General features: G+C 50.5%; 5 protein-coding genes across 5 annotated transcripts; 4 read left to right on the top strand and 1 right to left on the bottom strand.

The window, feature by feature from the left end:
- Window positions 1-1,130: 1,130 nt before the first annotated feature.
- On the top strand, window positions 1,131-1,415 carry PpBr36_05860 (uncharacterized protein; the record flags this gene model as incomplete). Its single annotated transcript, XM_029893008.1, has 1 exon — window positions 1,131-1,415. The coding sequence occupies one exon, from the start codon at window positions 1,131-1,133 to the stop codon at window positions 1,413-1,415; it is 285 nt and encodes a 94-aa protein (XP_029745816.1).
- A 3,636-nt stretch (window positions 1,416-5,051) lies between these two features.
- PpBr36_05859 (uncharacterized protein) lies at window positions 5,052-6,589 on the top strand (the record flags this gene model as incomplete). Its single annotated transcript, XM_029893007.1, has 3 exons — window positions 5,052-5,270; window positions 5,337-6,267; window positions 6,336-6,589. The coding sequence occupies 3 exons, from the start codon at window positions 5,052-5,054 to the stop codon at window positions 6,587-6,589; spliced, it is 1,404 nt and encodes a 467-aa protein (XP_029746462.1).
- Window positions 6,590-15,601: 9,012 nt separating this feature from the next.
- Window positions 15,602-19,538, top strand: PpBr36_05858 (uncharacterized protein; the record flags this gene model as incomplete). Its single annotated transcript, XM_029893006.1, has 7 exons — window positions 15,602-15,727; window positions 16,245-16,374; window positions 16,600-16,749; window positions 16,854-17,160; window positions 17,226-17,442; window positions 17,514-17,737; window positions 17,849-19,538. 7 exons carry the CDS (start codon window positions 15,602-15,604, stop codon window positions 19,536-19,538), a joined length of 2,844 nt encoding a protein of 947 aa, XP_029746461.1.
- An 854-nt stretch (window positions 19,539-20,392) lies between these two features.
- On the top strand, window positions 20,393-21,635 carry PpBr36_05857 (uncharacterized protein; the record flags this gene model as incomplete). Its single annotated transcript, XM_029893005.1, has 3 exons — window positions 20,393-20,736; window positions 20,947-21,167; window positions 21,262-21,635. 3 exons carry the CDS (start codon window positions 20,393-20,395, stop codon window positions 21,633-21,635), a joined length of 939 nt encoding a protein of 312 aa, XP_029746454.1.
- A 1,205-nt stretch (window positions 21,636-22,840) lies between these two features.
- PpBr36_05856 (uncharacterized protein) lies at window positions 22,841-25,111 on the bottom strand (the record flags this gene model as incomplete). Its single annotated transcript, XM_029893004.1, has 3 exons — window positions 24,509-25,111; window positions 24,165-24,441; window positions 22,841-24,093 (listed from the first exon to the last, which is right to left on the bottom strand). Exons 1-3 carry the CDS (start codon window positions 25,085-25,087, stop codon window positions 22,841-22,843), a joined length of 2,109 nt encoding a protein of 702 aa, XP_029746453.1. The 5' UTR covers window positions 25,088-25,111.
- Window positions 25,112-25,496: the final 385 nt, after the last annotated feature.

The raw sequence follows: 25,496 nt of genomic DNA, 5'->3' as shown, positions 1-25,496 counted from the left end.
AAAAAAAAAAAAATAAAAATAAAAATAAAAAAAAAAGAAAGGAAAGGAAAGCCTGGGCTAGACTGATCAGCCACGTGCCCCGGTCCTTGGCCGTGTCGTCCTCGAACTTCGCCGAGACTTATCCTCCCAAGGCTCGCATCCAATTTCCTTTTTCTTCTTCTAAAGCCCTTCTGGAACCAATCCCTCACCTTAGCTTTCCTAGCTCCAAAAAAGGTTCCTTGATTGGCTGATCTTCACAGGCCCCCTCGCGGGCTGCTTTGACGATGCGATTGAACGCGAGCGAGTCGGTGGACCTGAGTTTAATGTGATGGGATCAACAAAAAAAGGCCCATTAATCTCAGTGACAAACGGGACACCACCGCGACAAGGCCCTGATAGACCTGTAAAGTCAAAAAAAGTTTTAAGCGATTCCTTCTCTTATCTGCAGGCTAAGCGAGCGAGGAGTCCGGATTTCTCCGGTGAGGTAGGCATGCTGAAGCCAAGATGGTCAAAGGTGGCATGAAACCCCGAGCTATTGCGGCAGCTCCACTCCGTACGGATACTTACTATACAACACAAACTGTTAAGGGTTCTTCTCCAAACGGTTCATGGTCTGGGGGGCCTATGACTGGTTTTTTTATTTTTCGATTTTTATTTTTAATATTATTATTATTATTATCCCTCGGCCGATTTCATAGCCAGCAACAGCACATCATGCAACAGTTTGAGAAGATCTCTCTGTAAGAGGAGACGCCACCATGCTGTCAGAAACTGATAGTTTGCAAGTTTTAATGTCTGCCGCCCAGATGTCCCTTGCCTACCACAGATTGATCTTCAAAAAGTTGGAGATGGAATTTCCATCATCCCATCTGATGGAACAAGCTGTGCATCTAGCGCAGATAAGGAAATCGCGCTAGACTTGTCAGCTTAGCGATTCGCAAAGTAAGCTGTGGTGGCACAAAGTCTAAGGCGAAACTTGGGGCCAGCTAGACTTCAAGGCATCCAAAAATTCGTTGCTGCTGACTGTCTAAAACATCAGGGCGGCAAAAAGTAAACTGATCTGTTTGACAAGCGTACCCGCTGGACTGCGGCACCATGAATCCCAAATTTCCGAACCTCACCACAAGAAAAACAAACGTGACTTCTTGTTGATGGTGAGGAGGTGCGCTCACCATGACAACACTGATGCCGGCAGACGCAAGATACCTGCTTTTCTAGGAACATCCCCAATATCTAATGTGCGTGCAGGCCAGGGGCCATCGGCTATCTGCTCCGTTGACCACCGCCCCCGCTCGGTAGTCCTGATGTGCAGAGGCGCGAGCCCCATGTCCTGGTCATCTCTACCCTGGCCAAGAACTGTCACAGCATGTTCGGGTGGCTGGAAGCCCGGCCTGACATCAGTCTCTCGTTACAAAACAATTGCTGAAGAACTTTAACGACTAAAGAATGAAAAAAAAAGTCAATGGCGAATTAGTTGACGTTGGAAATGCGCCACTTGGGGTCGGCAACCTGTCTGGCATACGCCACCGATATAATCCCGCAAAAGCCGTTTCCAGGCATATTCCAGTTGCTTTTACGCACCGATACTTCCTACTGCTACCTGGGTGAGCTCATGGCAGGCTAGTCCATGCTTTCATTGAGGAGTACGCTGGCTCAGGTTGTCGATCGATGTTCGGGCGTTTTAGACTTTGGAGGCCTTGCCTTTTGGCTTGCCATTGCTTTCCCAAGCTTGTACTAGGCTTGACGTGCGTCGGCGGATGTAGAAAGAAGCGGCGCCTACTTTACCGCCCACTTTGTGATTTTCCGCGAAACAAAAAGCCACCGCCTTTGCTTAGCTTTTTCGCTGTCGTCTGCCCGCCCGCTCAGAGAACGAGTCCTCCCCCACTTGTGGCGCGAGGGCTTAGTTCCGAGCGAGCTCATGGGAGCCTGACATTCCTTTGAGCTTATGTCGACTCTCGGGCTCCGCACACATGACAACCGACAGAGAAACAACAGCAGGAACCAACAGTTGCTGACTCTGCGATCCAAAACCTGGCACAAGCCAAGCAAGCATGCACCTTGCCTTGGGTGATTTTCATTGCATGGTGCTACTAGCAAGCACCTCGTAGTAGTACTCGGTGTCATTGCCGGCCATCCTTCACTTTCATCCGGTCCAAGAGAAGGGTCATGACAAATGTCTGGATCGGGTTCTTGCAGCTTGCTTGCGCTTCGTCCCTCAGATATACATTGTACATTGAGCACTGCCGGCGAGGCAAACCACATGGCTGGGGACGTCCCTGGTTGGAAGGCAGACCGTACCAAGGAACCCAAGAGCCATAACCACTAAGAGCGTGCGGATACCAAGAGGGACATGGCATGACCAACAAGTTTTTACACGAGCCAGCAAGCCAGAGGTGAGGGACTAGCATCGCTCAGGGAGTCCCAGTGACCGTTGCTATCCTGGCTATACTGCGCTATAAAGTCTGACCGCATGTTTCCCATTCGAGCTGCCCAGACTAACAATGAGAGCAAAAAGTAGGACAAGTGTGCAAGATAGCTTTTACTTGCTGCGACAATGCAATCATAATCAGCGTAGTACAGCGGGGAAGCAGCATCCAGAATTCAAGGGACGATACGATAAAAAAAGGGCCCGCACTGTCGATGCCTTTGCACACGGTCGCATAAGGTGTATGTAAGTTGAGTGTGTCCGAGTTTGTAAGGTACGGTACAGTATGTATTATAACCGCTTGGAGGTACGTACCTTTTTTTTTTTTTTTCCTTCCCTCTTTGCATTGGACCAATGCTCCGCGTCTGTGGATTGGCAAGTGCGCAGGGATCTACCCTGTCATGACAGACCATCGGGCAATTTCATCTAGCCTTGCAACCGTCGGGGACGCCCACAGTGAGGGCTGTCGAAGACCCCTGCTACACACCGTTGCTCTTGGACAGTTGATCCTAGCGTTGAATTTTTTTTTTTTTTTTTTAATCATTATTTTGTTTTCCTTTCTTTCTTGCTGGCAGGGGAGACATAACTCGGCCCACTCAACCTACCCACCTATTCATCGTCTATTCGATTGGTGCCGCTTTCCTCTATTTTTCTTGTCGTTTTTCTTCGAGCCACGCCCCCCCATAGGGACCCAACCCCCTTTCTTCAATCGTCAGCGGTATTATACTGTATACTTTTACCGCATTTTACAGATCAGCGTCTGCCTCTGGCCCTTGTCCATTTTTCATCTTCCGAACTCCTTACCAGGAAGCACGCTGTTCGGCAACAAGGTGTGAGTTCCTGCTGTATAGTACCGTAGATACAGTGGTAGTTGATCAGATCCTCGAGCTCTAGGTCCCGAATGAGTTGGATCTCTTGGGGAAAGCTTTTGTACGGTTGGTTGGGGTCAGCTCAAAGCAATTAGCAGTCAGTCAGAGAGAGACAAGCAAGCCACGCACGCCACAGCCCTGTTAGCAATAGCGTATATGCTATGTACTTTTTCCCCCTCTTTTTTTCTTTTTTTCTTTCAATTGTTTTTTTTGACGGCCGTTGTCAACGGCTGCATTTCCAGAGTGGTTGAGCTGGCAGGATACTCATGTCCAACAAACTTGGAGCTTCCACGGACTCGTAGCACGCACGCACGCACACATGCGCGCACACTCCTCTCCGTCTCGCTCTATTACTAGCAACCAGAGGAGTGTCCCACTGTCCCCCTACCGAGACCAACCATTCAATCGACACTTACGGTACGATGTACTGCGTACAATGTGCAACCAACCTTGTTGATTCTCATATATCCCTGCATGCTTGTGGGTCTCGAGTCGACGGGGACTTGTCCACATCCAGAACCAACTGCATCCCTGACCGATGCTGGAATCGACACAGTACCAGATTGCATCTGCTATGTATGTCATCCTTACCAAACCCTCGACCCATGTTCATGTTTTCTGTTGTCCCCTACCCTTGAACTTTTAATCACAATAATAATAATAATAATAAAATCCTTAAATATTATTTCGTGCTCGCGTCCTTAGGCTTCTTTCGGATTAGTTCCTAGCTCTAACCCCGGTAGACCGTGCTGCAGATTGTATAAACTGCTTTTTTACCTACCTGCTCCTTCCGCAATTCTCCCGCGCCTGGGGTACCTGGACTTGTTTTTTTCTTTGGTCAGTCATTCCGCAACGGCCTCTCCAAGGAAGAAAGAAAAGAAAAACAAGTCCCTCCGCTAGAGCTACGGCGGTAGCAGTTTCACCTAGCACATCGTCGTGCTGAAGAACTGTCCTAATTCTTTTTGACTCGGGCCTGTTTACACATGCTCCCCCCAAGTCTACTAGAACTTCCCTTTTTGGCCACAACATCTGTGCACCTTGCCCGTTGGATCCCACACCACGAACTAGGTCATCCATCCTACCCCATCCACATACAGAGAGGGTCCCGGCACTTGCGTTTCTACAAAAGAACACCCTCACCCTCACCCCGTTCGACGTTGCAGCACTCATCTCATTCCTAACCCATCTCTTGATCAACATCAAGTGCCAGGTTGTTGTTATCAACTTTTGGTCCTCCCTTTCACTTCTTTTTTTTTTTTTTGTTTGCGTGAACTACGGATAGACTTCACTCTCTCGTGACCGACCTCGTCTTCCATTCGGTACTGGCAGCATTTTAAAGCTTAGCGTCCTCGACAAACTGCAGGAAGACATTCGCTTCTTGCTATAACCCAACACCAGCAGTGGTCAGGAGGCACTCAGCGTCGATTCGACCGCCATTACGCATTTCCGCCGCCTCGGTTCATTGACCGACACTAGGGCTGAACCATTTGACGCTGTTCATAATCCTGTCAGCTGGAGGCCAACGCCAGCTATATTTTATTTTCGCCGCCGGACGCGTTACTAGTTGGGACACAAACCCCCCACAACCTTTCGTTAACAGCAAACTGCCTTCAATCTTTTTTTAAGTATGTCGCTGCTGCCACACCAACAAATCCAACAGAGCTAAGGGCTTCCTGACCGCTCTGTGTCTAAGTCACCATTTTTACTGACCCCGGATCCAGCTATTTGTAACTGAGCTGGCGCTGCTACTCCATCATCAACTTCCGCTCGCACAGGGCATGGAATACACCCTGCCAAACAACCGCTTCTCTCACAGTAACATCAGTCAACGAGGCAATTCACCCACAATGTCCACAGTCGCGATGGCTGCACCATTCCCTCATGCTCCTTTCAAGAAGGAGTACTTCTCCAACTGGGACGACCGCCGGCAAGCGGAATATGCTCCTTCCAGGCCAAGGAGCGATCCCGAGAGGATAGCGCTACCTTCGATTCGCCAGGTATGTCTCCATTGCTTTGTGGCTCTGCAGGGCAGTTGTAAGTCTAATAATACCTTGGGTGGATAGGCTTTCCCCGATCTCCTTCGCCTCCGTGTTGTCCCCCAAGATGGACAGACCAGCACACCATCGTCCACCACATCACCGACAGCAGGTCCGCCCGGCACCTTGACACCACCCGAATATGTTCACTCCCCGACCAGCCAGAACAAGCGCAGGAGGTTATCGTTCGGTGACGACCAGGAGGAAAGGGCCAGCCAGGTTCCTAGGCTTTACACCAGCCAGTCCCAGGCATATCAACGACGTGACAACCGTCCTCTCTCCCCGGTCACCCTGAGTGGCGGGCCCCGTTCTAGCACCTCCGACAGCTGGGCTGGATCCTCCCGAACGAGCCCATTTCTTCCCGGTACTGGCACTTCGACCCTGAGATCACCAGCTGCTATTGAGCAAAACGACCCAATGGACAGGCAGCGCCCGACGCTACCAAGCCTTCCTCATCTGAACTTCGACAGGTCACCGATGGAAGCCCCGTCTCACATGCACCACCACCATCAGCAGCATCCTCACCAGCAACCGCACAGCCACCATGTGAGGGCAATGTCTGGAGATGAGTACATGATGGAGCAGCACCGCGGCATGGTCCCGCAGCACCCACACTCTGCCGTGGAGCCTGGATACCGCCAGCCTGCACCAAGCGGCTACCCATACCCGTATCACCATCCCTCGCGAAGCCAGTCCCTTTCGATGGGTGCCATGCCCCCGATGGATCGCATGCCGTTTTCGCCTTCTGGCTACAGCGCTTATCATGGTGATTACATGAGGATGGGTGACATGGGCGGCATGGGCTTCAATGGAGACAACAAGCAACGCAAGCGCAGGGGTAACCTGCCCAAGGAGACGACTGACAAGCTCCGTGCTTGGTTCTTGGCACACCTTTCACACCCGTACCCGACCGAGGACGAGAAGCAGGAGCTGATGAGACAGACCGGCCTTCAGATGAGTAAGTCTAAACTAATTGACAAGAATTACCACAAGGGAACGTCATATCTAACACTTTTGCTTCTCTAGACCAAATCTCCAACTGGTTTATCAATGCTCGAAGACGCCAGCTCCCAGCCATGATCAACAACGCCCGTGCCGAGTCGGATGCTCTCGCCCAAGGACGCGGCCTCTCAGACGGCTCTAAGATCCTCCTCTCAACTGAGCGGTCAGACTACGACAGCGACAAGAGGGGCAGCCCTATCAGCGACGATGGTGGCAGCCACCTCTATCACGATGACATGCACCGTCGTGCCGTTGGCATGAAGCGTGGCAGCGTCTGAACAGGCTACTATCACACACATTTTTACACACTCCTTTTTGAAGCTCTTCCATTGTACGAACATATCTTGTTGGGAATATTGCTACTTTTTTCATCTAGTATGTTTATGTCTTCCGATTTACCAGTATGGATGGATTTCTTCTTTTCTTGACATGTATTATTTCGTATATACCACTTGAAATTGGGGGTTGGGCTCTGACATTTGACACGACATTTTCCTTTATTCATCTTTCCTTTTTGATTACCCCCCACTGTACAAATTTTTAGACACCTGGCACATGGAGTTTTTGACTACCCGGAAGAGAGAGAAAGACAGCGGTACGGAAGAAAAAATTGAGGAATTTTTCTTATCGAAATAGGCCAACAGGGCACCAAGCATTCAGCGGGCATGAAGAAGCCGAAACCGGTCTAGAGGAGGAAAACACTTAGGTAGTCTCATCCGCCCACATCCCTTGCAATCGAATAGCGATGCTCGGTCAGACGCGGGAGAAGACAATGAAGAACATTTCCAAAACAAGCAACTGCTGAGAGATGATCTGAATTGAATCCCAATGATACACTTTTTTTTAAAAAAAAAAAAATAAATAAATAAATAAAAATCTTGTGTGGAAAGATGGGAAACCGAAGCCCGAAAATACACTAACAACGCAGCTTGCATATAGACACAGATGTCTAAGTCCCAGGGCTTCGGGTCGATCACGGGCCCGTCCGTGAGGCGCCATCATTTTTCTTTGTTTTTCTTACCTTTTTTTTTTGGTTGGCTATGCTAGGTCAGATGTGGTACTTTGTTGGAGAGCGGTATGCAGCAAAACGGACATGACCGAAGAATTGAATCGGAGGCACGACGACTAATAGGCTGCACTAGCGTTGTTTTCTAGTTTCTTATTCATTTCTTTTTTTTTTCAATTTTTGCCATGTCTCTTAGTACTCTCTCGATTTAGCATGGGAGGGGGTGGCGGCATCAACTTGTCATTGCATTGACACTAGTTTCAACGGCGGTTTAACGGTTCCCCTTAAGAGTGATAGGGAATGGTCACAACGAAAAAAAGGAAGTTCCAAGGCGGTGAATCGCCAAAGGGGGAGTGGGCATTTTTTCTCCTCCTATTTGTCCGTAGGACAAAATAGTCAATATGTTTCTATTCGATATGAAGCCATCTCCAGGACCCTTGTTTCATGGCGAACGGGGGCCAACAACTGAGACAAGAACAAGGGCCAATTGCCATGATTTTTGCAAATACGTATGTAGTTAAAAATCACGTTGTCGTGTCAGTAAGGAGGGGAAAAAAGGGTGGGAATGAGATGCAACTTGTTTGTTTAGACTTTGGGCGAGACAGGGAACGTGATAAAAGTGCCTGGCCTGAAGGGGTGGTCCGAGAGGCAAAGGACTGAAGGGCAAATCAAGATTTGAGAGGAAAAGGAAGAGACGACGTCGCTGACATGGCACATGGTGATCATGATGAAAAAAAAGGGGACTAAGGTTCAGATGGAAGCGCAGCTCTCGAGTCGATACGACGAAACAAAAAAAAAAAAAGTACTGACCGAGTCCACTTTGGACGTTAACGGCGCACCAACAAGAAACCTACCTACAGCAAAGTAGCTATGTAAGTTGAGCCAAGGCAGACAAATAGCGTAGGCCAAGGAACACTGAAGATCTGACACACATACGAACGAACAAACCACGAACAAGACCAACCGCCTCTCGACTTACTCGACAAAACATTCCCGGTAATTTACCCCGCGAGTAGTCATGAAAGCGAGTCGATTTCAAATCAGTAAATAGGACCGAACAGTGTCGTTTGTCCGGAACCCCTCCCCATCTGTCCCACCAACCGTGACGCTGCACTTCGCTCTTTCGAGCAAAAAAAGAGGCATATCCTTTCGTAAATGACTGACACGATAATTTCTAATGCGGTTTGTTTGTGTCGCGCGGCGACATTGGGAAAGGCAAAAGAAGGCCCCGCCCACTTTGAATGGATCCCCGATGCCTGGGGCCCTGTTTGCACAGACCACCAATCTGTGGAAGATCGGGTTCCCAGGTCCATGGGCGGCGGGGTTTGGTCACTGCATTTCCTCAGGTTGGGAGGTAGGGAACAAATATATTTACCGTACAATAGGTAGGGAAGGACCTTACCTGGTACATATTAAAAGGAATAAAATAAAATTAAAACAGATTAAGGAGGAGATTAGAAAAAAAAAAATAAAACAATAAAGATATGCATATTACAACATAAAACAAACTCTTTTGCTAACAGACGTCAAAAAAGGGCCCCCTCCCTTGTGTTTCTCGGCAACGTGTTTCGATCGACCGGGAGATTTCTTTTGCTTCCCTCGGGCGTCCCATAATTTCTTTCATCTCCATTTTACTGCATGTCGCTCTTGCGGCACTTTTATTCCTCCGACCGGGTGGGGGGAACTTTTTTCAGCAATGACATGATTCATCCGCGACAGTAACAAAACCAGACCGTCCATCTTTTGACAGCCACCATACTCACGCGCTCTCTCTGTCCACCAGTCGCCCACCAGTGCTCGACTCGACGATGGAGGATGGGAGGGATCTTGATTTTTTTTTGTCTCTTTTCTTGCAACGTGCGCCTCCCACACCCCTTCAAAAGTGCGTGTCAATTGGGGAATATGTCACCACTTGTCACGATGCTGGCAAAGCCCCTAGGCAGTGCGTGGTAGGTTCTTCGCTTTGCCTCATGGAGGGATATCCCAGCCTGCACGGAACTTGCCATTTCGTATGGGACACGGTCCTTTGAAAATCGCCGGGCGATTGTGGCAACTGGCAAGGAAGGAGTCAACCTGACACCCATCATATTGGATCCCACCCTGGTCTGGTACCCAGCAATTACGTGGTGAACCCCAGCCTGACGGACGGTCGTGCAATCCTCGCAGCCCACAAATGAGGACCCTTTGGCCGATAACTAACCACTATTGGTTTGGTCTTGGCTGCTTCTCTGGCCTTTCTCTTTTCGCTCTTTCTGGGACGACAAGGGTCATGCCAGAGCATGGCTAGCAATCAACCGCTTGGCTCGGGTAGCATTTTTGTTTGCACGGTTTGCTCGCTGCTCGTCACAACCTGGGGCCAAACCCCCAAAGGCGACGCAACCTCCCCAAGGCACTGAGCGGTAAAAACGTTGTTGGTATGCATCATGCACGTTTTGTGGTGTGGAGTGACTGGCTGCTTCCTATATTGGTCTTTGAATTCCCAGACGCCGGGGAATCCAAAACCGTCTCCCCCACCTTCATTGCCCATGGTGTGGGTGGTGCTCCGTTCGGCGGGCTGCAAGATGCAAAGAAGCGCCCCAGGAACAAAACCATGGGAGAAAAAAAAAAAGAAAAAAGAAAAAAGAAAAAAAAAAGCCCTCGGATACTGTGTAGTCAATACATCGGGGGGTTTTAGTGGTTGGTTGTCAAGTCATAAAAATATGTCAGTCTCAGGTCAACTTCTAGGTCCAGGCCGGAACTCTTAGTCAGTTAATTGGTTGTCGTAGAGGAAAACCCCCCCAGTCCGCCGTAGCGCTGCCGAGTCCCGTCGAGGCATACCGATCAATCAAACAAAAGCAACAAAGGAACTCAAAACACCGGGACTAGTTCCTCGGAAGCCGCCCACTGAATGCACAGCTCCGTAACATGGGTTGTTGTCTCATTGGTTCTTTTCTGTTTGCACCTACGCACTCGAACCTCCCTGTCGTCCACAAATCAAAGTCATGCAAACACCCGTTTTCCGGCCCCCGGCAGCCTCCCAGCAAGCAAGCAAGCAAGCAAGTAACAAAGAGATAATGAATCCTGGGTCCCTGGTGGGTTGTTGTGCGACAAAGGCGGTTCGCACAATCCTATTTGATAGCCTTGATTGCTCCCATTCCCGGTGGCAATCCTGATGACGGGGTTTCAACGTGCCACAAAGACTCGTAGGTGGCGCTTTGTGCGGGATTCCGTGTCTCTTCTTACTTTTTTGTTCACGTCCTCCTTAACTCTTGACTCTGAACCAAGGGGGGTTGTCAGTTCAATGCTTTCCCAACGTGGAACTAATTGCATGGTGGCGCGGCAATCAAGTTGTACAGAAGATGCGGTCAGGGTTGTTTTGGGCCGAGCATTGGGAAGGGTTTTTAATTCCCCAGGCCTCGGTATCATTTTATGGGCTTAGACTTTTATATTGTGGCGGGATGTATCCGCCGATGATTACTGCTTACCATCGGCCAGTACGCCTACGCCTACTTTTCTTATACTGGCCAAGGCTATAAGCTGCTCATATATATATATATATATATATATATATATATATATATATATATATATATATATATCAGACATGGTCTATAGTGCTGTCATGCAAAAGTTATATTGGATGACGGACAAGGGCAGCTGAAGAAGGACCAAGTCTTCAATTATGCAACATGGGTCTTTTTTTTTTCTCGCTTTCTCTTCTTCTTGTCTCTTTATGTCTCCGGCGTCTCTGCGGAGGCAAAAATTCAGCGGCAGCTCACTCGGGTCCCGAAAGTTGAACATAGTTTTGGAAACTTGAGAGGAATCTAATGTTTGTGCCGCACGGCAGCCGGCAGCATGCATGAACTAGCTTGCTTTTCTTTCTTTTTTGGGGGAGGGGGTCATTGTTGGTCGATGCTAAGGCGATAGTATGATTGTACCATGCCGATGCTTGATTGGACTGCATTATGTACGCTATGTTGCTGTACATGACTTGAATTCACTGCTAATCAAGCCCAGCTTGCGTTCTCCACGACACACTTCGGCCAGCTTTGTATGTATAATCGGCTCTTCTTATTGATGAATGTCTACAAAAGAGATGTACACCTGATCAAGATATGGAACTCGGATGCGTCATTTCGTCCTGCCACAGTAAAGTATAAACAATAGAATGACGACGAAGAGACCAGAAAAAAAACCCTTTTTCGGAGGCAATGACTTCCAGACCCAGCCATGGTCTCGCTTCGTTGTCAAAGATCAGGCCGACAGTCAACATACTGCGGATAAAAGTAAATGTATCACACAACCAACAGTTCACTTACTGTAAGTCATATCTCGAGATCAGAAAAGATCCAAGTGGCCAATTTGCAGCCCTTGAGCGTTTCACATTTTACCACAGTAAACATATTTTCCAAAGTATACGGCGTACCTCTACAAGTGCATGTACTCAAGCAAGGTTCGGTGTCAACTCTAATACGTTGTCACTACTGCCCACGCACGCCCCCCTAAAAGACAAAACCTGCTGAAGATGATAGAACTTAGCACATTACCGAACAAGGGTTGCGGTTCCAGGGCATCTCTGATCCTTGCCCATTTACTTTTTTTTCCCTTTCACTCGGGGGCCGGTGGTGCCAGGGATAGAGGGGTGAAAAAGTGACAAGAGGGAAGAGAGATGGAGAAAAGCACATACATACACATAGACAAAGACATGGGATTGACTAAGCTTCTCTAGAACGCCCATGACACGCGTTACTTCAGACGAATATCACACGAAGTATTATAGCAGGAGTTTGCTGGTCTTTTGACTGACAAGATGACACAAAAACTTGATTGGACTTGAGAGTTTCTTTTTTTCTCTTCTTTACTTTCCACACACACCCGCACCCTCTTCTACTCCTCATAGTCAGCCCAGACCAGACGCCCCCCTCCAGCGGCGGTTAAGCTCGTCAAAGTGAAAAGCAGCACCTCCCCTGTCCATGATAGCTCGGAAATGGAGCGAAACAACAGCGTGAAGGCAAAAAAAGCGCAGCGCAGATGGGAAGGGAAGGGAAGGGAAGAGAAGGGAATGCCTTCACCGGCAAAGCAACCCCATCCCATTGTGATACGACCACCGTCTCAAAAGAGTGGCCTAGGCCGGCCTCATCCCATCCCTCTTCCAACCTCCGAGTTCTCTTTCTTTTCCCTTTCAACCGAACCCCAGGATGGTATACGTGGTATTTAGTGTGTGTACATGGTGTACTTTTTTGATCTTCTTTCCTTTTGCGTTTTCCTCCGCAATACATCCATGGCCGATCGACCTTGGACGTGTCAATCACCCGTCATGCCTGTAAACCATCCATTGCATATACGTGTGCCAAGGGGGGAAAAGTAATAATAACAAGCAGGTTAGTTGAAGAGTAACTGGGCAGAAAATGATGAAATAGGCCCCCCCAACTTCTGCTTGTGTCCCATACATACACTGTGTGTAAAAGAAAGAAAAAAAAAGTTGCACAGCCAAAAGCCTAGACCGCATTCTCGACGCCACCATCGTCATCCCTCCCCCGCTAGCGTGTCGACAATCCGGCCGGCTCGATTCCCGGCGCTGCTCAGCCTCCATTCCCGTCATTTGCAAGCCCCCGCCCCGCTGCTGGGAATGCGGTAGTGACATTGGAAACACAAAACGGACGGAACCGGCAACAGTTTGCTTGCAAAATCGTAGGGACGGGGAGGGGAGGGATTGTGCAAGTGGCGTCGTTTCGGACCTCCCGGCCCTTCCCGACCAGGTGTATGCTCTGCTGGACAAAAGCCCAAAGCCCGCATAGCAGCTGAATTTGGATAAGGCCCAAGGATGTATAGTATGGTGATATGTTGAGCATACCCAAAATCCTATTGGGGAGATGCTGTACCCTGTGCTGCCCCCCTTTTTTTTTGTTTTGCGTGCGGCGTGGTTGTATGTGTATCATGAGCCGTGAAATCTTCCCATGCACTCACACAGCCTTGATAGGTCTGACGCAGATTTCGTATACCGAACCCCCAAATCCGGCTTTTGTTTTTATTTTTCTCGCTCGCCAGCTATTGTCCTACAGCCTTCTCCAATAACACAAAAAGTCCAGTCGGGTGGTCAGGAAAATCGATCGTGCCTCGTTACACCCGCGCAAGCGTCCTTCCGGTCCATGCGCCACCAAAAGTCGAACGATTGGACAATTGTGCACAAAACAATACTCCCCAGAAGAGTTGCTAGTCACTCATCTCCGAACACTGTGTTTCCCAGAATGCTGTTGCACAACGGCACGCGCTTTTGCATTTCGCTATCTTTCCTCCATCTCTTTGTGTCCTCGGCTCTTTCGGATCACTCGAGCCGAGATTGGGGACCACGGCGACCTTGTGCGCCCCAAAGTCGTGCCTCCCCATGAGTTCGCCGTCCACCTGCTGATGTGTACTGCATGGCCGACACATAGCTGACCGCTTCTTTTGGTGTTGGGATAGATCCCATCCCGATGGCACCGGTGATGCGCCTCGACAACAAAAACATAACTTACCCGTCGGGCTGGAAGACAGAAAAGACACTTTCCTGCCTTGCCAGCCTGGCAGCCAGACTAAAAGCCCCTGCATGGCGTGGTCACATCACGGCTCGTCTCAGCTGGACGGGCAGTGTTGAATAGGACCCCAGGCGAGGCTGCTCGTCGGGTACATGTCGCTAGCTCATCAGGCGTGCAACGTCTCACCCGACTTTTCCTCCCCCATTAATCTCCTGGCGCCGGTGGCATGTCTCAAGTTGACGTGAGAAAAAAAAAAGGTGAGATGATCTTGCTCTAGGTCCCTGGGTCTTGTCTGGATAAGGTCCAGCTAGGAAAGGCGGTAAAGGAGAAGAGCCTCGTGTTTTTTTTTATTTTTTTTTTTTATTTGACGTGTCCGTTTGCTGGGTTTTGGAACTAGCAAACTTGGCAGCCGCCACGTCTTTGGCGTCCTGTCTGCCCTGGCGGGAAGCGTCATCGGGCACTGTCCTGCCCGTCATGTCATCGTGGCAAGCGCCCCGAGCTAGGTGAAAATAGGGAGATCTTCAGCAACGCTGCGGGACGAGGGCCACCAAAGTGCCGACCTGTTATTTGGGGGACTTGCAAGCTGAAATTTCCCCAGCCTCCCGGGTCCCGCTAGGCGCTGTCACTTGAGCTGCGGTAAACGTCAATGGCGGTCTTGGAGGGTGGTGGTGACTGACAGCAAGCACACGTCAAAGGTTCGGGAGAGAAGCGGTGAGAGGTAATTAAAATCAAGTGAATATGGAGTACGCACTGACTGTCAAATTATAGAAAAGCCGCTCCGAGAATAAAAGGTCTCAGACTACCACTAGGCCGAGTCTAAGTCACATACCTTGGTTCTCCAGCGCAGATCGAAGAATCTAGACTAGCTGGACACGTGCGTGCAGGTCTACAGCTGTAGATTAACGTCTGACGTGTGTCACGGCGCGGGAACGGGGTCTGCATGCATATCATAGGGTATCTACTATTGATTAGTTGTTTTAACAAGGCCGACGGCTTGCGTGGTGCTAGCATCTGGTTAGCAGTGAGATACGCCGAGGGGCAGGGACTTTATTGGTTGGTGGCGCTTACCGCGGACCTTTCATTACCGGTAGGTTTATTTGTACAAGGTAAACCACCCAGGGTAAATACTCTAGAAGACAACCTGCCACGGAGATGAGCGAGTTAGGGCGGCTCAGAAGGTCAGCGACTCGCCGGGATAAATGGATTACACAAGATATGCCATTGGCACTTTCTCATTATGGCAGGTAGGTGGTTATTATTGATGGGCTAGTGCCCAGGTAGCGCGTGTCAAGGTTGGACACTAAAGGGATCCTATAGGTGACAAGTTAATAATTACCCCATGAACCATTGACATAGTTAGTGCACTGTAGGCCGGCCTTACTACAGCAAATTGATGGTTGAGCACTGCCCCGTTTTGTGGGGAGGCAGCCCAGGCATTCAATCAATCGATAGTGATACCGGTACAACCAGTGCCCCACATTCGTACACTAACCCTATTGGGAAATGGGCTTTTTGACAAGTCTGCATATAATGTGTAACGGTGCAATGTGGTGGTCATTCTTTCCCACCAGGACGGACTGTAGAAATCACACCAACAGAACGGCAAGGGCCGCCCACACCACATGGCAATTGGACAATACGACCCCGCCCATCTTCCTAATCACTCTTGTCACTCCCGGCACTGAACCGAACATGGTTTTATCGCGCTGCCGGGATTGGGGCGATCTTGGAAAGGGCGCAGCTGTCAAAATCCCGGTTTGGCCCGCCATGTTCCTCCGCATGACAAAATAATGGAGCCATCATCGATTCTCGGCCGAGATCGAGGACTCGGCATCGGCCATCGGAACAAAGACCCTCCGCCTTACCAAAGCCCGATCGATGCTCCGCGCACAACAGAACGGCGTAGAACTTTCACGGTCAAACATAGAGCCCAGCCTAGGTCTAATCATAATAATGAGTGGTCCTGTACGGTACTCCGTAAAACAATTACGGCGGCGACGCGGGAGGAAACGTGCCTGGACTGTTTCCTTTTTGAGAATTGACCGATTTATTCTTTTTTTTTTTTTTACCTTGAATATTTTTCTGGGGGAACTGTGGGTTTAAACTGTCCGAATCCTTCCAAGTCTAGGCAGCAATCAAACAAAACGTGCTGCCTGCGCATCCCAGGTACCTTAAGATTAGCGCTAGCCTGACCCGTACGTGGATCGGCCTCAATCCCAAGTTCTTTGTGTCACCGCATAACGTCTACGCGACTTGACGTCGCCCGCGTCCGTCCATTCCGATCCTGGCTGGCTGTCTTACCGGCCCGTTCGGTCAGGGTTGAAAGTTTCTTTGCCCTTTTTTCTTTGCCCACCCACCCCCGTCCCGTATTCATCGGGTACATTCTCCGACCCGGGGCTCCTGTTCAAACCCGGCCTTGTGGCACCAGCATAGTCTTGTGTCGTCATGGCCGACGACGATGCAGAACCCTGGGCACAGGCCCTCTCGTCTGCACCGACTAAGGCAGGGCCCGGCTCGGCGGTTCCATCCTCGGCCGCCAAGTCTTCGGAGCCAATGGCCTGCGGTATGTTTGTTCGCACTTCGCACCCATCGTGAGCCCGATCGGATGGATGCACCGGAGGGCGAGCCCTTCTGCAACTATCTCGGTCTTGGCCATTATCTTTTCTTGTCTCTCTAGTTCTTCATTTGTACTCCTATGCTTGCTTCTCCTAGCAAGCCACCCCTTCCCTGCAAGGGTCTGACTCCTCTCTCGATGCTAATCATGAACTTTGTTTTCTTTCAATGACAGTGGGCTGTCGCAGTCGAAAGCTTAAGTGTTCACGTGATTTGCCCATCTGTGTTCGTTGCACGAGGCTCAAGATCGAATGTGTATACCCCGAGTCTCGCAGGAAGCCGATGAACAAGCGCAAAAATGTCAAGGAGCTCGAGGCTCGATTAGGTATATGCCATCCCCGTGCTTCTTTTCTCTTTTCTGGAGGTTGTGTCTCTTGCATCTTGGCTCCGTCATCAACTAACTGCTGCTCAACCAATCCTTCTGACTAGCACTTGTTGAGGATTTGCTCAAGGACGCTGGTGCCAATTCAAAACAGGGCGGCGTCAAGAGTCCGTCCACCGAAATCCATGGCGACGTCAATTTGGACGATGCCAGCCCTGGGTCTGGTTCTGGTGATGGTTCTGCAGATGCCGAATTTGCATATGAAGATGCCTTACCACCCATTTCTGGAGATTGTGCCCAGGGTTCTGGTCGAATCATGAACCAGCAAATGGGTAGCGACTACTTCAATACCCAAGAGCTGATGGGTTTGGGCATGTTCGAGGTGCCCCCTCCTTTTGACGTTGTTGATGAAATGTAAGTCCTGAAGTCTAGAACATACTTGAGAACATCAAAACTCACTGCTTACATAAATTCCACAGGCACACCCATTTCTTTCAACAACAGCACACCTTCATCCCCATTGTCCATCCGGCGCGATACCTCAAAGCATACCATTCTGCGCCGCACATGCGGCCTCCTATGGCCCTTCAGTACGCCATCTGGGCCATGGCCGCCTTTCAGATGGAAAAATACTCGGCATTCCATGATCCTTACTATCGTAGGGCACGGCAATATCTGGAAGCTGACGAGCTTAAGGTAGGCTGACCAGATAAGTCGTACTATACACCCCTGAAGACCGCCGAGGCTGATTACTTGAACCCCCGCAGGGCGTCGGAGAATATTTCATCACAGTCCAGCATGCGCAAGCCTGGATACTGGTGGCTGCGTACGAGGCACGAACCATGCACTTTACCCGCGCTGCTATGAGTTGCGCCAGGGGTATTAAGCTGTGCCACATGATGGGTCTACACCGTCTCGATGAACCAGGCTATATGGATAAGATAACACCCACGATACTTCCGCCGCAAAACTGGGTTGAGCTTGAAGAAAGGTATTCATCTGAGACCCGTTCCTTATACGTTGTTATATAATGTGCTGACGACACCTGGACGTAGACGGAGGGTCTTCTGGGGTGCTTTCATTATCGATAGTCATGCCTCAGTCTCGACAGGCTGGCCGAGTATGATCGACCCAACTCAGGCAAGTGGATTATATGTTGGACTGCATTACAAGCTCAGCAAATTCCTGAAAAAGTACCACTGGCTGACTGGAGCCAATCACAGATCGCAACTAACGTACCAAGCTCGCATGATGCGTTCATCAGCGGCAAAGAAGAGGAAACAATGAGGCTGAAAGATGTCTTTTTTGGAGCCTCGTATTCTACGTTTGCCGGATCAGTCGGCATATGCTACATATTCAACCAAATTCTGGCCCATGTCTGCCAGGTTCGTCCTGATGATCGCCCCGAGGACGTCGAATACGGCGCCTTCTGGAAACGCCACAGGGACATTGATAATACGCTCTCCAGTGCCTTCATGTTTCTTCCAGAGGGGCAGCGGCTGCCCAAGAATTGCCGGAATCCCGCTGCCGTGTTCATGAACCTCAACCTGCATGCTTCCGTCATCTGTCTGCACCAGTGCGCTATCGATCGTGCACAAGCCCACGAGCTTCCCAACACGATCGCACAGTCCAGCATTGTTCGCATCATCAACTCAGCCGATGAAATAGTGAACATTGTGAAGCAAGCAGTCCACGTCGATAGCGCAGCAGCGTTTAGGAACCCGCTCGTAGCGCTCAGCCTGTACTGTGCCGCTTCAGTGTACATGTATGTCTCCAGTGAGCGGGAAAAGGAAGGCAAAGAGAAATCCAACAAGACTCGAGCGAAGCCCAGCCACCTGGACGCCCTGGATTTCCTCATACAGTCCTTGATAGCCATCAGCAGGATTCATCCCATCACGCAGTCATTCTTGCGGCAGATCCTTGCGGACCTGGATCATTACAACCTTTCAAGCCTTGTTAGGGTTCCATCAATCCAGGGACTCGATTTGACCAAGGCAGGCTACAACATACCATTACTGGCTCGCACTTCATTACCGAACCATGCCAAAGTCCAATCGCCGCTTCCTGGCTACCTGCCACTCGGTAAGCCGATTGGACAGTCCGACAGGAGAGGATTTGCCAAGTCGAAACTGCCGGTTACCTGGCTGTGTCAAGGGTCGACATCAAAGTCATCTCAGATGGAATCGCAAGTCGATGAAGCCAGAGGTGGACAAGAGGCCGATGGAAATCGCGGCAAACGAAGACGTATGAGTAAGGAGGGCTCGACCAGCCAACCCCCAGCCCAAGATGCGCAACAAGTCAACTCTTACTATGACAATTGGCAATACGCTAGTGATTCCTCGGGAATTATGGAATATTCGGACCCGACGACGTCGGCTTACCCCCAGCAGCAGCAGCAGCAGCAACAGCAACAGCAACAGCAGCACATGTCTGGACTGGCCGCAGGGTGCTCGGAACTGCTTTCTTGTTTCCAAACAGCGCTGCCGCACAGAAATAACAATTCGTCGGGCAGTTCGCCCGCTGGTGTCTTCACCGGCTCCCGCAGCTCGTCCGACAACACGCCAGCTACCGCCACTTACAGCACAGCATCGGTGGCCAGCGAGGGTGGGCCCCTGTTTGGCGGTGCGCCGCCTGTGGGTTTGGCCGACGAGCAGCCGGTATTCATGACGGACGACATGTGGAACACGGCGGAGATTGATGCCTTTGTGTCGGCATCGTCGAATCAGCCGCAGGTCTCTGGAGTAGGGACGGAAAACCAATCACTAGATGTGTCTTGGAACTTTGTGGGATGAATGAGGAAGATTCTTATTTTTTTAAATTTTTTTTTTCTTGCTTGGATACTGGAGTATGCGCTATGCAAGATCAAGGGTGGGTAAAGACGAGGTGACGAATAGGTCGGTTTTTTTGCCTTTAGATGCTGTTAGGTGTCAAAGATACCCCTTCTTAGCGACGGCGTTTTCTGGCAATTTATGAGGGCGGTCGGCAGTTTATGGAAGCCGAAGCTGAAATTGTTCTTTTTTGTACAGGATTGCATCCGAACATCTCTGCTCTTTGGTTTGCACAAGATTCACACAAATCGGGTGTAGGCCCGCATCTGGTCTAGATTAGACAAAACATCTCCAGCTCTTGTTGATCTCATCCATATGTCTTCATTCTATATTGAAATCTTGCATCTCGTTGCAATGCATTTATTTCTTTTTTCTGATTATGCCAGTCACGTGGATGGCTGACCGTTGTCGCATCACGCCAGGTGCCACTGTAACTAACGGTCATGACTTGTCGTCCGTCAAGGCAAGCTTACTTGATTGACACTGGGTTTGCCTTGATACAGGGGGGCAATTGAAGCATCAAACGACCCATCAAGATCTAGATAAACATCTTGCCGCATGTTTCCAACCAGGGCCTAACTTCGGCCCTTCAACTCTTTGTTGCCTCTAATTCCAAGCTCCCCAAACCACCTGCCCGCCCTTGCCCGCCAAACCGTCCTTGGGTACAAGTCAGACAACACATCTCCTGCCCTCCAAGCCGCCACCCGCCCACAGAGGGGGAAAGAGAAAAAAAAAAGAAAAGGGGGTGGAGGAGAGACGACAAAGACAGCAAAACCGCGCCGATCGCTTTGCTTCGTCTCTCCAAATCTCTCTCCGCCATGCTCTCCCTCCCGCAGCTGATCGCCCTGTGCGTCGCGGCCATGTTCGCCTACGACCCCGTGGCGCGCCTGCTCGGGTTCGGCGGACAAGGGCAGCCCGTGTCGTCGCCGCTGCAGGGTACAGCGAGGGGTGGTGGCCGTCACCATCACCACCGTCCCAACCTCACCGAGGCGCTCCACGCTCTCGAGGATGTCGTCAACGGCACCAGGGTCAGCGCCGGCGTCGACGGGCTGCGGTGCGAGCCGGACGCGCTCGCCGTGCACGTCTTTTCCAGACAGCCGTTGGTGCTGTACGTCGAGAACTTTTTGGCGAGGGATGAGAGGAGGCACTTGGTTGAGATCAGGTAAGGTTATGTTGTTTCTCTTTTTGTTTCCTTTTTTTTTTTTTTTTTTTTTTTTGCCTCTTTTGTCGGCAGAGGTTGTGTTGTTGCGTATATATAATCTCTGTATATACCTTGCGTGTGACATGGGACACAGCAAGGAAAGAAACCCAGAGTTGAAACTTGGGATCATTTCTGTTCCCTTCTAACATTTCTGCCTCTCACTCACTGGAGCGAGCCGATTTACACCCCCTCCACAGTGACAGACGACGCCGGACCTCGCCGGGACAAGTCGATCCGCGACTCGGAGGTGGCACTGATCCCCCGCACCGACACGGTGAGGTGCATCGAGGCCCGGGCCAGGAGTCTCCAGGGCTGGCGCGACGAGACATGGATCGAGCGGCTGCGGGTGCAGCGCTACCACGTCGGCGGCCACTACGGGCATCATTTTGACTGTGAGTTTTTTTTATTCCCCCTCCTCCATACTCCTCTTCTTCGCTGAACCACAATAACCGTTTTCCACACCCCACTCTTCCCAATCCTCTTTAGGGATGGAACCACGCATGGGCTACGCGCGCGTCAGCAGCATCATGGCCTGGGTCGACGACGGCAACGGCTCGCTCGTCGGCGGCGGCACAGAGTTCCCGCTCCTGCAGAGGCCAAGCTCCGATGACAGGTGGTGCAGGTTCATCGTCGGCTGCGGCGCTGATGCCGAAGAGGACAAGAAGCATCCGCGAGGAGCAGGTGTCATCTTCAAGCCCATCGTCGGCAACGCCGTCTTTTGGGAAAACTTCAACCCGCCACCAGGGCTCGGCGGCGGTGCCGTCGTCAGGGGCTACGAGGAATCATGGCACGCTGGGTTGCCGGTCGAGCGCGGCGTTAAGGTCGGTCTCAATATTTGGAGCTACGGTAGGGTGGACTGAGAAATCCCGAGCTTGGGCTAGAGTTGACGTGTGCATGGTATAATCCATTGAGTGATGTGGAACAATTTAGTGGGTTGAGCGTATCTTGTGGCTCAACATTTACGATGAAGCAGATTAGCCATGACAAAATGCCTTCATGTACATCAACAATGTCCCTGGTTTCAATTGCTGGAGCCAAGGGTAAAATTACAGAGAGACACTTCAAAATGCGATTAATAACACGCTGGATAGGTTTGGAAACAGTCAAGACGTTTTTGCACAAAAATGAAAAAAAGAATTGCAAGACACCCTGAGGATGCCGTAGTGGGACTCTCTCGCCGGGATTCGAACCCGGGTCTCAAGCGTGACAAGCTTGCATACTAACCCCTATACTACGAAAGACGCTTTTCTTGTGGTAATGACTGGGAAACCGTCAGAATATAGAGCTAATTTCGAATGACAGCTTGGCGTTTCAGGCGTTTTCTTATGACTTTTGCGTGATCCTTTTAACAATATGTTATATATGCGAACAGCAGTTCTTATGAAAATGACCATAAAGGATTTTTGGAAGAAGAAAAAACCCCCCAAAGAACTCCAAACAGCCGTAACTATGGATAAGCATCCCGCACAAAGCATGCCGATCGACTTGGCAGCGATATAAAACAGAACCAACATTTACTTCCATGCAGCACTTCAATTTGATAAAAACTGCGTTGATTGTAATTCCTGCTACTCAAAGGCATGGCGGCGTTATTCTATCAGAACGCTTTTCGCGAATTGCTTCCTCAACATCAACATTTCCAAATAACTCCAAGCTAATGCCGCGCTTCATGTCTTGAGAGGACTCTTTGTCACAATCCCAAGTATAACAATCCAAGTATTTCTGAAACATGCAATCTGGGTTTCAGTTTTTATGAGCAAGAAAGAGCAAATAGACAAAGGAGATATCACAAGGTTGGCGACCATCTGGCCCAAGATAAGGGCATACATAGGCTGACCTCTCAGCACCAGGCCAAAGGCGGTTTGTAAGTGAGCAATTTGAACTTACGAAAGACAAGAAGAGGTATCATGGTGTAAAAGCGAATAGGTATCAACAAACGAGAGCATGAAAAACGTGACAGTATGTCGAAAGCAAAAGAGGGAAAGAAGAAATGTATACATATTGGTCCTCATGCATGTACAGCAGAATAGTAATTATTAGGTTGGCACGGATCAAGGCGTGTCAATCATCGCCCGAAAACAGATTCAGGGGCGCTTGGCCGTCGTCCGAGAACGGATTCGGGGGCCCGCGGCGCTTGGCCGTCGTCCATCATCATGTTAAACTGAGGCTCAGGTGGCATGTCGTACCAGCCAGGTGCTGTAGTACCTGGCACCGATGACGTCTGCCCATTGGCTTTTGCTCGGTGCTCGGCTCTTCTCACGCGGCTTGTTTGCTGGTGGACCCATGAGCTAACAGTGCGGAATCTGGGAGCCGAGTCATCACTGGCTTGTGTATACACAGTGTCCCGATTTGAGCGGCTCATCCAAGATGTTCGACTTGACGTCCTGGCGTTGGGGGGAATGTTCAGTGACTGTTGATGGGATGATGGCGCTTGTGTTTGCACATAAGACAACTGCTCTGCGCTTAGGCCTTGTGGCGGCGGCGGTTGAGGCCACGATTGCGGTTGATCATCGACGATGATATCGCCATCGCCAAAGCCCGATGATAGGGACGAGAGCATCGACACATAGCTGTCTTGACGCCCCCTTTGATTATAAGCATCATAGGTATCTCCAGAGGGCTCATTTCGGTTGTAGCCTGGGCTCAACATAGGTGGCATGAGTGTCCCAGCTGATGCGCCGTTGCTGGTAAACGTCCCTTCAAATTGAGCAGCATTGGTCGAGCTGAACGAGTTGTTTGCTTGATGAAACGATACCGCAGACTCCCTGGGTCTTGTTTTCAAGCCATTGAAGTCATACTGTAGCTGTGGTACTTGTGGAGTGTTCACGAGTGACCTGGCTGGAGACTGGCTACTCGCTCCAGGCGACATGCCAATTCCTGCCGGCGAAATACCCATGGCGGGAGACATGTTCAGCTGCGGCTGATGCAGGGCAGAGATGCTGGTTTGTAGACGCGGTAATGTTGGAAGCGGCTGGTTCGCTTTCTCGTTGCCATTCGTCATGTTCACAGAGGCTGGGGTCGCGAACGTTGCCGGCATTGCTGAGGTTGCTGGCGTTGCTGCCGGGGTCGCTGAGACGGCAATACCGCGGTTCAGCGATGCACTCCGGCTGTCCTTCTCATTGACTTCCTGCCACGGTAATTGCTGACGATTCTTCAGGAATGGTATCTTGGCGGCGAATTTGTGGTAGAAGGCTGGAGCATTGTCGGAATCTCCATTTCTTGATGTCTTGGCAAACGAGCTCGGTTCCCCCTGCTGCTTGGACCTCTTGACAGTACGCCAAAGCATCCAACCAACAAAGCAGAGTATAGCGAAAGAAACTGTTGGAAAAGAAGGAACATGTCAGCCTAATTCATAGAAATAAAAAGTCGTCAGAGTGACGGTAGCTGACCTATTGAGCCAGCAGATATCAGAACCCGCTCGGTTGTAACGTCCATTGAAACACCGGCCTGTTGCGATGGGCCTTGTTGCTGTTGAGCAGGTGCGCCATCAGAATATGATTTCGAGGAGTTCGGAGTGTTAGGAGAGCCAGCCCCGGTGCCTCTCGCCGGGTTGATACCGTTTGCAAGTTCCGGGCCTGGTGTAGTGTCGGGTAGAGCAGGAATGTCAGTTGCCAAGGCCGGGGCAGAAGGCGATGCTGTTGTTCGCGGAACTGTGTTGGCGAAATCCTATCAGACAAAAGGTTAGTCGGATGCCGAAATTGGCCAGGTTATAGTGGTTATGGGTTGTGTATACCGGTATGACTGTAGAGAGTAGGATGACCGGGCTTAGGTTCGAATTCGTCGTGGTCAAGGGAGGGTTTACAGCTGCCGGCGGGGCCCGGCCTGCCTGTCCATCACTTGGAGATGCCGCATTGTCGACCGGATTTGCTCCTTCGACTTTGGGGGAGGGTGAGGCAATAGCTGGCGGCGGCTGTGGTGTGCCTGTGGAGTTTGTCATAGATGCGGCTGGGGCCGGCGCTCCAGAGGACGTGACCAGAGCCCGGCTGCGGCTAGTAGAATCGTTGTCGGCCCCACGGTTCCCGCGGCTTCGGTTGTTGTTGCTGCTGTCGCCGTTCCTGTCGTTATCGCCCGTGCGTCTTCCTCCGAAGAAACTCCGTCCTCCGCCGCCCCTGTTGCTCCTATCACCTCGGCTACCACTACCGTCGTCACCTCTGCCGGATCTGCCACTTCCCCGATCACGTCCGCCTCGGTCGCGGTCTTTGCTGTTGTCGTTTTGTCGTGTCGACAATGTGATCGAAGATGAGTCGGCCTTGGTAGGAACTTGCCCTCGCATCATGCAGGCGAAGTGCCGTGCATGATTCGATGGAGCCATGTCTCGTTCCCTCACCAACGCTATGCTACAACGATAGCGAGGGACTCCAGATTGTCTAGAGTTCCAAATTCACCCTTGGTAAGGATGCTTTGGCCACCCATTAATTATATGTCGACGCCACGATTGCCGATGCCCTTGGCGTCCTAGTACTCAAGCGTCGTTATATGAAAATGCTGGGCTGAAACGTATGGGCGGTTGGTCAAGCTTGGGAGCGTGGATCAGGTTATACTCGCTATATTACCATGGCGTTGCTTTTTCTCGAGATACGGAACGGAGGCCGTGGATTGGCAAAAGAAGGGAGTCGTATGCGGAGAATAGTCAATATTCCAAAGGAGCGAAGAAAAAGGACCGGGCCTCGTGAAAAGAAAGAAAAATTAGGTAAAGTAATAATAATTCAAAGAAAGTGGCC

This window comes from Pyricularia pennisetigena, assembly GCF_004337985.1.
Source record: "Pyricularia pennisetigena strain Br36 chromosome 4 map unlocalized Pyricularia_pennisetigena_Br36_Scf_6, whole genome shotgun sequence".
NCBI lineage: Eukaryota > Fungi > Ascomycota > Sordariomycetes > Magnaporthales > Pyriculariaceae > Pyricularia > Pyricularia pennisetigena.
This window is presented reverse-complemented; position numbering and strand designations above follow the sequence as displayed.